The sequence below is a fragment of the Pundamilia nyererei genome, unplaced genomic scaffold, assembly GCF_000239375.1.
Source record: "Pundamilia nyererei isolate P.nyererei 1_Seehausen unplaced genomic scaffold, PunNye1.0 scaffold00273, whole genome shotgun sequence".
Classification (NCBI taxonomy): domain Eukaryota; kingdom Metazoa; phylum Chordata; class Actinopteri; order Cichliformes; family Cichlidae; genus Pundamilia; species Pundamilia nyererei.
Genome location: NW_005187674.1, coordinates 441,507 through 454,715, shown reverse-complemented (window position 1 = coordinate 454,715; position 13,209 = coordinate 441,507). Strand labels below are relative to the sequence as shown.

The 13,209-nt window shown below is 39.8% G+C and overlaps 1 protein-coding gene across 1 annotated transcript in view; it reads right to left on the bottom strand.

Annotated features, from left to right (window-relative positions):
- bcap31 (B cell receptor associated protein 31) overlaps positions 1–11,509 on the bottom strand; it is a 25,530-nt gene extending 14,021 nt beyond the window's left edge. Inside the window, exons 1-4 of the mRNA XM_005750407.1 lie at positions 11,342–11,509; positions 7,446–7,545; positions 5,113–5,213; positions 4,085–4,229 (exon numbers count right to left, since the gene is read on the bottom strand). Coding sequence (XP_005750464.1) covers positions 4,085–4,229; positions 5,113–5,213; positions 7,446–7,537 — 338 coding nt within the window. The 5' untranslated portion in view covers positions 7,538–7,545; positions 11,342–11,509. The remainder of the gene's footprint in view (positions 1–4,084; positions 4,230–5,112; positions 5,214–7,445; positions 7,546–11,341) is intronic.
- Positions 11,510–13,209: the final 1,700 nt, after the last annotated feature.

Here is a 13,209-nt window from a genome sequence, read left to right as displayed (position 1 = left end):
AACGACACATCAACTATTAAATCAGTCGTCGACGATTTTGATAATCACGACTAGTCGACTAATCGTGGCAGCCCTACTATTATTATTATTGTGCTAAATTTTGTAATTTCAGTTATTAATCTAACACACTGGGGCTTAATGATCTTTTAAATCCGCAGTATTTACAACAAGAATTTTCTTGACTTTTCAACAGAATTCAAATGAAATACAATTAACTGGGGACAGAACAGCTGAAGAAGAGCTGGAGAGGTCATCTGGTAGAGAATTACACTCAAAACTAGCAGGTGATTTAAACCACAAAGGCTGTCTCTGCAAGGGCAACAGTTGGTTTCTGACAGATTCATAGAGGAGATCTGAAAAGTAGCCAAATGGAGACCAACAGCCTGATCACATGGTGCTGAAAGGGGACCAAGGTGAGAGACTCAGCGGGACACATTCAGTTAGACCAAAGAGTCTTTGTTTTGCTCAAGATGAATCACACTGGGTGACTCTGGGCATTTATGGTGAGGCAAATATGCACTACTGTAACAACGAGAGAAAACAAAATTTGCCTGAAAAGCCACACCTAGAAGTATGTTCTCCTTATTGATCTGTGCTGCTGTGTTAGCATAAGTAAGGCTGAAAAATATGTTAACTGTTAATAACACCACAGCTCAGCGGATGGTGCAGAGTATTGTAAAGGTATTCGAACACGCAGGATGATACATTACTTCTTAAGTAGTTAATAAGCAATGTTTTACTTCTGCAAAGGCACCAAGTGATTGTTTTAGCAACATGACTGTTCATGGTTTAAAATTCCCTCACTGCTTTTTCCCCAGCCTTGAATATTTACTATAACAACACGGAAAATGTCGAAAAAACAGTGCATTAGTCAGGAACAGCGGTGGATTATTCCACACATGTCGCTGGATGCCATATTTGTTGCAGCAGGAGGGTGTGTGTGTGTGTGTATAGCTAGGTTTAAGTTTGGTGTCTTTAGCGGTTTAATAGATACATCAGGTTGTAAGTCTGATTTATCTTCTGCCACACCACAGCAGCCTGTTTGGATCGGTGTGTAAACTGCTTCAAGGTGACCAAAAGTGGAGTAGTTTACACGAGGAATAAAAGAGATTTCTCCATCTCAAGTGTCTCTAGGAGGAGCGACTGTCTGTTCCAAATACGGCTGTCAGTTACTTCACAGGCCTGAAATAATCTGACCAGGCAGCTGCCAGAGCTTCAGCCTTTCCACAGTCTTCTTCTTGGCTCAGGCTGGAAATTCTTGAGCTGGAGTTCCCAATCACAGCGGCCTGGCAGCGGAGGGCACGGTCTAAACTTCCTCCTGGCATCTGCGTTACAGCAGCTGTCGCATCACATGCTACGCTGCCACAGTGAGTCACAGAGCAGCAGCTGCTGCACACCAAAAAGTACCCCAGAAGAGCAGCAACAAGAAGGACGTGCTGCTGCCCCCTGCAGGCGACCAGGGGGCACAGAACAACTCTGCAATCAAAACTGCACCAACCTGATCTGTCCTGATTTATTGTCACTTAGACCCACCAGCTGTAGGTCAACCAGGATCCGTCAGGGTCACATGACCACTGACTGCTCAACTAAATATTTAGAAAGATTCAAAATAAAATCTCACACAACACTCACGAGAAGCCAGCTGACTGTAGCAGCAGCAACTCAAACTGAACCGTCAGCAAATAATTGTTATCAATAAAATACACATGCAAATGTCATAAATTTCACCAACTGCTGCGTCGTAAGTAAGACCCTCTAAGGTTCAAGTAAAGCTGCAAAACTAATATAAATCTCTCAAATTATCTACAGGGTGTTGATTTGAGAGCCTGCTGTATTTTACCCTCCCGTAAAAAGACGTAGTCTTAGTGTAAGATCAGTGCATTCAGATCAGGCTTTTTATGCATTCAAATACTGTGAAAACTCAGGATTCAGACAGGCTGGTCTCCAAGTCACACTTTGTTTTGCAACTTTCTGATGAACACAGCAGACAAATTTCAGGTATTGACAATAACTGTGATACATACAAAAAGTAAATACTACTTCTAGCTGTTCCTTTTAGGGGTCACAGCAGATCATACACCTCCCTCCTCACCCCTGTCCCAAATAAGACACGATATCAGAAATGATCTAAGACAATGGATCTGAGGACTTCACCTCAGGAATGAAGGAATGGGTAATTTCAGTTTTTCCTGCTGTAAAAAGGGAAATCTATTTATAGATTTTGCCATCCTCACATACTGACTTCTTAAGTCAGTATGTGAGGATGGCGAATGAAACAAGCCTTCTTCTTTGATGGACTTCACTGGTAACTTTATGGATTTTCAACCCAACAACAAGCCGTCTGACCAGTAACAACATGCCATGTTGCTGAAGTCTGAGGTTAGTTGTACTCAGTCACGTCTGACTCTGAGTGGGTCAGCCAATCAGGCTGCTTCGCACCTGTGAGGTCTCTGTCCAATCTGGATGGGGATTTACACTGTACAGTGGAAACACACACTGACAGACACACACACGGTCAGCTGCTCATTCTTTCCGCCCGACTTTAAATTCCTCTGAGTTTAGATCAGCCGGCTTGTTGGGTCTATTCTGGTGCGACTGAGTATCCCACTGCAAGCTCGCTTTAGGACAGAAGTTCAGAGAGAAGTTCAGCTGCACGCTGGTCCTAACTCCCATATGTGGTCGTCTCCTCACTCCTCAGTGCACTGACGACCCTTTCGCTCTGTTTGCATGCTCCTGTGGAGGCTTCGACTGATTCAGCACTCCCGAGCAATCAGCCTTAATTAAGGGAAAGTCGGCTATAAAGTCGTCCCAACAATGATGAAGGCTTACTAATAACACTCTTACAGTGCAGCATCCACTGTGTCAAAAACAGAGGAAACTCAACAAGAGTCTGTGGAATCTTCATGGCATTAAATCTCTTAATTTGCAGTTCTTTTCGGAGTTTGTGGTGAATGATTTCACCGCTCACTCAGCTGGAAACAATTTTACACTTCAGCTCCTGATTTTAATTGTGTTGAAACTGTTAGATTTAGGCATTAAAAACCACTAGTTTCCCCCCCATGTGACACTTAATTGGATAAATGGTTAACAGGATGGTGAAGGGGTGTAGAAAAAGTTCCTGGTTTCACTGCTCTGGTTTCTTTTACAGCAGGATGACAGACTTTGGTGGAGAATGTGGACAACATACGTGCTGCAGACACGAAAACTATTACTGCTGAATTACAACAGAGTCAAAGTCTGTAACACAAAAAGTGGCCATGTGTCCAACAACACAAACAGACTTCTGTATTGTGACAATTTTAGCACAGGATCAGGCAGCTCTTTGCCTCTTTTAAAACTTAGTACGCTTATTTGCATTGTTTGTTTTATTTTGGATCTATTTTTGAAATATGTTTTAATTTAATTAATACTTTTTTAATGATCTAACAAAAAACAAGGAATAAGAAGGCCGTGTCTTTAATTTTAAAAATTGCCGCAGTTCAGAAATGTTGCACCTTCTTTAAAAACCCTGAACACAGCTGATCTTTTGTGATCTCTGAGTCTAAGCAGAGCTCGGCCTGGTTACTACCTGGATGGGACACTGCCTAGGAACTAGTTTACAGCACCTTATCTTACCCTTCCCTTTATAAAGAGACTCTTAAGTGGGAGTGGGAGGGCAAAGAAGATGAAACCACCTTTTTTGTGATTGAAATCGAAAAAAAACCAAAACAAAACAAAAAAACCCACCGGAAAACCCACAGAGCTCAGATCTGTAACGACAGCCCATGGAGGAGAGTCGGTCTGGCTATAATGACACAAACAGAATTTAGACTCCATGAGGTCGAGTAGTCCAGATGCACGAGGCAGCATCATGTATCGTTCCCATCCTGATCCAGAAAGTTCGATCAGATATTAGTGGCGATGTGCCGATCTATGAAGCCGATCTAGTTCGACCGTTTAGGTCGTTCTCTGAGCAACTATCCGATTGTTAGCACAAAAGCTAACAGCTGTATCCTCGGTTTAAAGTCTTTCCAGTGAAGTGAGGCTACTGTGGCTGATCCTAAAACTTAAACAGCTTGAGGTGAGGGGTGTGTGTGCGTCTTACAGGCAGAGCAGCAGGGCGAAGCCAGCAATGTACTCGTTCCTCTGTGCTCTGAACAGCTTCATGTGGATGTGCTCGATGGCTGTCGGGTGGTTTGCCAGATCCACCTTCTCCGTCACACTGTACTTCCTCACCTCACGGAAAGCATCTGTACAGGAAACACACTGAAACGTCACCTTTCTGCATCTTTAATTCACAGTAAACTTATTTTGTAGCTGCACTGTAGCTCTGCTGCTTCCCTGCTGGCTGAGGTACAAAGTCGGTGCTTACTGGGAGCAAACTCTGTCCTACCACACACGCACACAACAGAACTGATTTCTGGCACAGGTACTGAACTGTTAATGGTTGATGTTTTTAAAACCTGAACTTAAACTGCTTAAAATAATTATTATTAGTAGAAAACCTCTTGCTCTAAGTAAACTCTCTGTGAGGCCGTTGGCAGGAAAAACCTGGTTTATGTTAGAAGCTAGTTCAAATCACGATGTGTGGTAAACCTGGGCGGATAAATGTGGCTACTGAGCAGAGAAGTACTGGATATACTGTCACAATACAACATGTAATTACAGTTGTACTTCCTAAACAACATTTAAGCATTTGAAAAAATAAAGCTGTCTTTCTGCACAACCAAATGAGTAGCTTCTATGTTTAGATGGAAACATCTCGAATCCCTGTGATCCGACTACGACAGATGTTATGTATCTGGGAAAATTTTGCAGTTACTTTGATGCTTTACAAAATCACAGACTGATGCCGAACTTTAATTTAGTTTTAAATGTTATAAAAGCCACACATTATTTCTGCCTAACACTCCTTTGATAAAGAGTTTGGCAACATTTCATCAGCTGGACTCTGAACACGCTGTTATTACAAAGTAAGGAACTGATGGTGCCGTTGTTTACCCGTGCTTCATCAAACTTGATTGAAATGGAGCTACAGCAGCGTCCTCCACAGACTGGAAGAATGCAGAATATCGACTACACTTTGGCTAAAGGCCACCTCCCAACCAATCAACAAAAGCACTGCAGACGTACCGATGAGCAGAAAGACGAGGATGGCGATGGCCACCATGAAGGCGGTGTTTCCATAGAGAGTGATGGCCTTTATGATGCGAGATTTGAAAATGCTGTTCCACCTAAAAAAACAACAACCAGGAGAATAAAACACAAATCAGTCGGCAACTTCAAGAAGTTCACTTTTATACATTTTTACATTATAGAGACTGTTAGAAGAATTTATTAGAGTCACTTTTCTTTTCTTTGTTTATTTTTTTACTCTTTGTTTGGAGTAATCTGAATTAGTTTTTTGTTATTTTATGAAGCCATTATTTAATTTTTAAATGTTGTGTTGGACACTACTGGTTCTGCAGGACAGGAACTGAACCTTCTGGGATAATTAAAATCCATCTTATCGCATCTTTTGGGAGCCAAAAGTGATCCTAGCACGCTTGAAGTGATGGAAAAAAAAAGGAAGAGAGCAGAAGAGAAAGGATGGACGAATAAATGGTGATCTTAATGTTTTACAACACAGCAACTAAGCCTGGAGCTCTAGCCCCCTCTAGGGGCCAAACAAAAACAGACATGAGCTCACCTCTGCAGGAAGCTGGTTATTAAGAATATAGTTAGTACAGTTTTATATTTATTTTTATTTAGTTTATATTATATAGATTTTTTTTTTAAATTTGCTTTAGTTTGAGCCATTTTCTAGAGTCAGTTCTTAGTACTTTTAGAACTTTTAACAGTTTCAGTTTTGGGGTTTTTTTTCCATATGAGGGAGTGGGATACACCAAAGTTTCAGTCTGAATAACCACGTTGCTATTATATAAAATTGCACATTTTCATTTTACACAGTTTAAGTACAATTTCATTTTGTTTTATTTTTATTTTTGTTGTCTAAAAAACAAACAAAAAACATGTCGACACCTTGTTTTATTAAATTGTAATTATGGTTAGCAACAAAACTGTAAAGTAAGTTGAGTTGTTGTTTTCCTGCTTCCATCTGTGGAGTCATGAATCAAGAACAATGATATTGCGGTGTGAAACTGACTAAAAGAGACAACAATATTACTTATCCTTGTTGTTTCTGGGTTAATGTACCATCCAACAAACGCAACTGTTGCTCAAAGCCTACATAGGCCGAGGTCATGTTATTGCATTTATCCATGTTAGGTTACACCATTGCTACAAACAGTCAATCAGATAAAAATGATAAACTTTCTTTCACATATGAAAATAACAAAACAAAGGCTATTTTTAATTCTTGATATCTAGTCAGATAAAATAATTTTAAATATCCTCTATGAGGTCTAGCACTAAAACTTTTACTACTACTACTTTTATTGACTTTTTTCTTTGTTGGATTTCAGCTCGTATCAGCGCTGTGCCGTGTGTGCAGAGTTAATCAGAGCTCATCATTCGGCAGTCAGGAGGTCTTTTAATGTGATCACAGTCACACAGAGCTGCTCTGTTTGAGGACAAACTGAACTCTGCTGCTTCCATCAGCGAGCTTCACGCTTCTCCAGCTAAAAATTAACGGCCAAAGCTTCCTCTCATGGAGCCAACAGCACACGGACACAATGTTGTAAATGCTTTGCATTGGCTGCTTTAAACCCAGATGGGCCAAGATTTATCTCGCCGTCTGTTTGTCGTGTGACAGTATCGAAAATCCATGATTGGGGAAGTTTTCAGCAAGGCAGAGAAAACATTCAATATCCAGAATTGTCTAATTGTCTGTAATTTTTCCCATGAAAGACACATCCATCAGCAGGGTTGTTAAAATGTCTGATTTCTATAGAGGTACTTTCTTGTGATTGTGATACTTTGTTTTGTTTTCAAGGTGTACTAAACTACAAAAGGATCGGTGTAGGGATGCATGTATCAGAACTGGTCCCCTACCAGCCCAAAAGCTCGGCACACATGAGCCGACATTACTGGTTGTGTCATGTGCATCTGTGAAATCACCACAGCCTTATCACCTTTCCCTCTCTGTAAAGTGGCACTCTGAGCTCCAACTGATACATCAACTCAAACAACGGCAAGCATAAACTGGGTGGAACAAAAAAGTACCAGCAGTTTGGAGATATTCCACACTGGTGCGCCAACACCTTGTTTGTATGTTTGCAAATGTTTTTATTGACTAAACTGCGGTCAAACCCAGCTGACTGACAGCTTAGACGATAATCTCTCTCATTTAAAAGTGAAATGGATTGAAAGTCATTTCTTTCCAGCTGCTAGTTTACTACAAACTACTGACCTTTCCAGGCAGTAGTTTGTACTGGCAGATATCTTAAGCCAAGGTAACGCTATCAGATTTGAGCTGGAAAAAGCCTGATGCCAAGACAGGTGTGTGTGAGTCAGGTGTTACCCACCTCTTGGGTGAGATGAAGGGAATGCAGAGCAGCAGAACTAAGAAGACCTCAGCGTAGAGGAAGGTGGCCACCGCAGTCCACTGCAGACTCATCCTGACTTCTGAACAGGAAACACAGCAGGTTCACATGTCAAAAACACCATCACATGGCACTTGATCATGACATCTACAGTTAATCGTTCTCAATAAGCAGAAGAACAGAATAACTACTTTATTGCCATTCAGAACGTACAGCAGTTAGTGCACATTAGAACAAACTGTATGACTTTAATCCACCCAGTTATCAGACACTTTCATCCATCAGTGCTCTGGCTGATGTGCTGCTCTGATGTTTAACATATTCATTTCATCAGATTGAGAATTAACGTGATAACATACCAGTCACACAAACTACCCAACTGACCGAGGCAGGAACAGTGTGCTCTGTCACGTAAAACTCAGACCCTAACAAAACTTTAAATCCAACAGTTAAACTGAAAGAGGCAGTTTCACAGCACCTCTGCTTAGCACCAATTGCATTTTAGCTCCTCCTGGTTTGCAGCAGTACCGGCGAAAAGTGTGAAGCCAACAGTCTTTCTTTATAATTTACTAGGAAAATTGGAAATACTCTAGATACAAAACACATGCAAACATATATATTAAGGCAAAAAACACATTTGTATTAGCTTGAAAGTCAATATTTGCTGTAACTGCCTTTATTATTGAACACAGCCTAAACTCTAGTCAGCTTTCTTGTCATTCAGGTCTTCAGGAATGACTCTCCAGGAAATTCAAAGCTCTGTTCTGGATGTTAGCTGGTTTCTGGGAACAAACTTCCAGAAAGCCTCAGATCAGCTGAAACACTCAGCTTATTTAAATCCAGGTTGAAGACTCACCTGTTCTCAGCTGCATTTGAATAAAGCACCAAATCCACAGTGTTTTACTTTTAAGCTTAAATTTCAAAACTTACATTTAACTACTGATTTTATCTACTGTTCCTTCCTTTTTTTCCTCCATTTTAAATCATGCTTTTCATTTGTTTCTGTTTTTTAATGTCTCTGTAAAGCACTTTGAATCACCTTGCTGTTGAATTGCGCTATATAAACAAACTTGCCTTGCCGTTTGTTCCACGCTCTATAAAGATAATCTCAGACTTCAATAATGTTAAAGTTTGCTTTCCAGGGAGGCCAATCAGAATCCAAATCCCTTTATTGTCATTAAACATCAGACATTGAACAAATACAAATGGGTGCATCATATCTTTATTGGTGCATCATATCTTTATTCTCTTCCCCCTCCTGCCCCCCCCCCTCTTTCTTAAATAGATAACTATCATATCTGATATCATATCTCACAGTACAGTAATATTGAATGGGTTCATTGTTGTACTTTGTCATGTTTCTCAGGTCTTTGTCTGAATTTCTACCAACATTACTTGTCATGTTCTCATGTTATTGCTAAGGATTGTCTATTGCATTGGAGTCACACTGGGTTAAATATGTACACTTGGGTTTTAAGGGGTATTTATTATTTTCTTCTTTTTTTGGGTTGTATGGAAGCCCCAAACGCAATTTCATTGTTCTTGACAATGACAATAAATAAATACTACTACTACAGAAGCAACTTCCTGTGAGCAGCATTTAGAATAGATCCATCCATCGCAAACACACAGAGACAGACGACCACTCGCACTCACATTCACACCTGTGAGTCAATCATTAAATTCAGAACAAATAACAATAGAAACAAATATAAAAATACAAACAACATAAATGCAAAACGTTTATACAGATGTGCAAGGGTGCTAATATGCATGTTGTTGTGTGTATGCGTTGTATGCATGAGAGAGGTGTGTGTTTTGAGGTGGGGCGTGTGTGTATCTGTGCTCGGTATGATGGCTTGTGGAAAGAAACTGTTCCCGAGTCTGGATAGACCTGTAGCCTCACCCTGAGGGCGGCAGGCCAAACAGGTGAGACGCAGGATGGGTGGAGTCTCTTGTGATTGCCTGTGTAGATGTCAGTAACTGACATCTATTTTATTTTTACTTTTAGATGCATTTTATTGTATTGATGGTGTGTTTGAGATCTTTGTCTTACTGAAAAATGAATCCAGTGGTGAACCACACACTGCTGGCTGAAACGCTCCAAACTATGACAGTCTCCACTGTGTCTAACAGCTGGCTGTAGACACTCACTGTTGTACTGCTCTCCCAACCTCCAGACAAAAAAAAATTCATATCTGGATCCATTGCTCCATAGGAGTTCTTGTGTAATCTGCCTCTGACCTTTCTCCCAGTTTCCCTTCCTGAAGAATGGCTTCTTGACAACCAGCCTTTCATTGAGACCATTTCTGAATTCACCTGGTAGACATAGCTTTTTAGGCACGACACTTTGCCCAGTTTCCTCACATTTTTTTAAGGACACACTGCACCTTGTCATTTGATTTTTGGGGTTTCCTCTGTTTTCTTGTATTGTTGTAGGGTCTGTATTTTACAATATAAAGCACCTTAAGGCAACAGTTTTTGTTATTTGGCACTATATAAATAAAATAAAACTGAACTGTCAGCCACGTGTAGCCACAACACTGGCTCATCCCTTGAATTAGGTGCCTTTTTATAATGAATAGTTCACAGGTTAGAAAGCCAAAATAAAATTATTTGAAAATGGAGCATGGACTGGACTGAAAATGAGTGAAAAGGCAGAACAAACATCCAAAGCAAAACATTTGAAAGATTGGAAAACTATTACTTTAACACCACTTTGAAAAAGTCTGACTCTTTGGAAACTAAAGAAAAAGAAGCGAGGAGTGGCTCAAGACTTTCACATAGTTCGGCATGAAATTTAAAAAAAGAAAAAATGTAAATGGGTAACTGTCATGTTGCTGATGTTGTGGAAGCCAGATTTTCACAGATCATACTTTATAAAAAAATGTTACAACCCCATGAAAGTGGATTTTCAGTGTATGGCTTCTTTCAGCTAAGCTTAATGACATTTTTCTAAAAATGCACTCCTAATCCTGTTTTAAGATTAAATCTAATAAACTCATTTACTTCTTCCACAAAACTGAAAAGCAACACAGCCCACTTTAGAGCAACCCGATGGGTGGAGGCCGGAGGCTTCTCCTTATTCTGAGATTGACGTCTTTGTAGACGATCCCTGACAACAATAAGTGAAAAAGACAAAAGCTAAAACAAAATCTGAATAAAGCATTTGAGTGTTTTCTTTGGCTGTGTGCAGTGTGAGCACTCGTGAGGGGTTTGCTTTGCTTCAGATATGGCAGCTCAGAACAGCTGTGTCATTGCGGCTCCGCAAAAACTGCAGAAACACAGCGCAGCATCACGCCTCCTTACACATTAAAACACTGATAACGCCCCTCATCGATCCCACAACACTGTGCTCCCTGTTACAGCTCACTTCAGCCAACAAACCAACCCACAAAGATTCACTGGCAGTACATTTTACCAGCTGCGACACTCTCAGCTGTCTGACCTAAAAACTTTACTCTCCTATCAGCACTCATTTCACATCTTCCCAATTTGCAGACTCTCCAGTGAGCAGATAAATTTGCAGGTCTGTGTATCTGCTGGAACTAAAGTCCATAAAATGAACTATGTGCTGGGAAGTAATTAAACTTGTTTTGTTTTTTACATTAGCGAACTAGCATGCTAGCTAGTTTCCCCTTACTAGTTACGTTTTCTTTTAGAATTACCCAGGTTATTACTGAAGGTTCAGTCTATTTTCTGGAAAACCGAGCATTCTGTTTCAAATTCACATCTATTCCAAGCGCTTGTTTCCAAAAACAAGTCACTTATTTCGCGCCACTCGCTGAAGCTAACTGTTGGTTGCTGCTAGGAGCAGTTAGCCTCGGTAAGCTGGAAAGAATCGGGGTGCTGATTGTTAGTGAACAGGTGGGACTCACCTTAACAAGCACCGCACACAGGCTAGGAGATGCGTCCGCACTGCACTTCCAGGAGCTTCAATTCTCCACTGACTCTGCTGTTAGCTGCTAGTTTAGCCTCCAGCTGTAAACACTTCCGGGTATTTTAGTGCCAGCTCATCTTGAAATATGATTGGACACGGAGCCGGAAGAGCGGAGGCACGTGACCTATCGTTGCGTCACTTTATTGTTCTATAGTAATCATTGAATGAATTTATAATTATTATCTTTTTGTACCTCACGTGATATTACATCTTTTGTTGAATGAAAAATACCATGCGATAATTCCAGTTAATTCCTTTAGTAGCTTACATTGCTTTTTAACGTGATAATTAATTGCATTTCAATTAATTTGAATGTTTTTTTAAATTCACCATTTATTGTGTAAATTTTTATTTTATTTTTTGGTACACATGACCCTCATAACAACATATTGTTGGAGGTGTATGCACATAAGCCACGAATTAATGAAATACTACGATCTGCGTGTAGTCTCTGCACATGAGATTTTAATCTCTGGAAAAAAAAATTTAACTTAAATTTAGACCACCATGTTTTGTAGCATGTTACATTTTATTTGTATCAGATACGATATACATATAAAATATGTAGTATACAGATTAAACGCTCATTTAATTAGTAGTTCCTTAGTCTATCCAACAGAGGGAGACACTGTCCATTAAAATCAGGCCTGTTTCAAAACAAGGACAAGAGCCTGCTCTCTGTTGTTCTATTTCCACAGGTAATTATTTACATGTGGAACTTGTATTTAAAAAAATATTTATTTAAATAATATAAATGCAAAGAACTATGTCTGAAGTATATCAGATTCACATTAGTTGGTTTTTTTTTTCATTGGCCTGTGACTGGATAAAGACCTGCATGAACCGAGGGTCCCATGGCAAAAATGTTTTCTCATAATCCTTACTGATCTTTAGTCAGCTGACTTAAAAAAAATTACAGCTGACTTAAATTACAGCTAAAAAAAACTAAAAATAGGATGGAATAATTTGGAAATCATTAAAAGACAATATTACACCTTTGAAAATACTGGACTTTATTGTTTTGTTTTGGGGTTTTTGTTTTTATTCTAACATGATCTTTAGGTCATCACAATGGTTTAAATGGTTGGGATATTACAGCTGCTTAACATTTTGTCATATTTCATAATGCAAAGAAAAGCGTCTGGACTTCTTTAAGTTACTTGAAGACGTTTCACCTCTCATCCGAGAAGCTTCTTCAGTTCTAAGGTCAAATGGTGGGGAGTCCCAGATATAAACCTAGTGGGAAGAAGCTTCTCGGATGAGAGGTGAAACGTCTTCAAGTAACTTAAAGAAGTCCAGACGCTTTTCTTTGCAAGCTCCTTTGACCACGATGACCTGGATGACTGAGAACCTTCACAGACATATTTCATAATGTAATAAATGTCTTCATTGGGTCTGGAGGACAGTTGGGCCAGTTTGGAACACGCATTTTGGTTTTTTGTTATTTTACTAACATTCAGCATTAATGGTGCCTTTACAGAGGTGCATATTACCCATACCAAAGGAAAAAATGGACTCTAATAACCTATGTGGTCCCTCTCGTCTTTAACCTGGAGGACGCTGTATCTGTGACCGTGATTATCAAAAGGATTTTAAAATATTGATTAGTCAGACCACAGGCCATGTTTTTAACTTCAGTCAATTAAAAGATCAGTCCCAGAAAAGGAAGGAATTTTTCTTAATTTTGTTTATATATTAGATTTTTTCACCTTTGCACTTCAGAGGGTCATTAATATGGCCCAAAAAATCACCGGACATCCTCTTCCATCTTTGAAGGACCTGTACAACACTCGCTGTCTCAAGAGG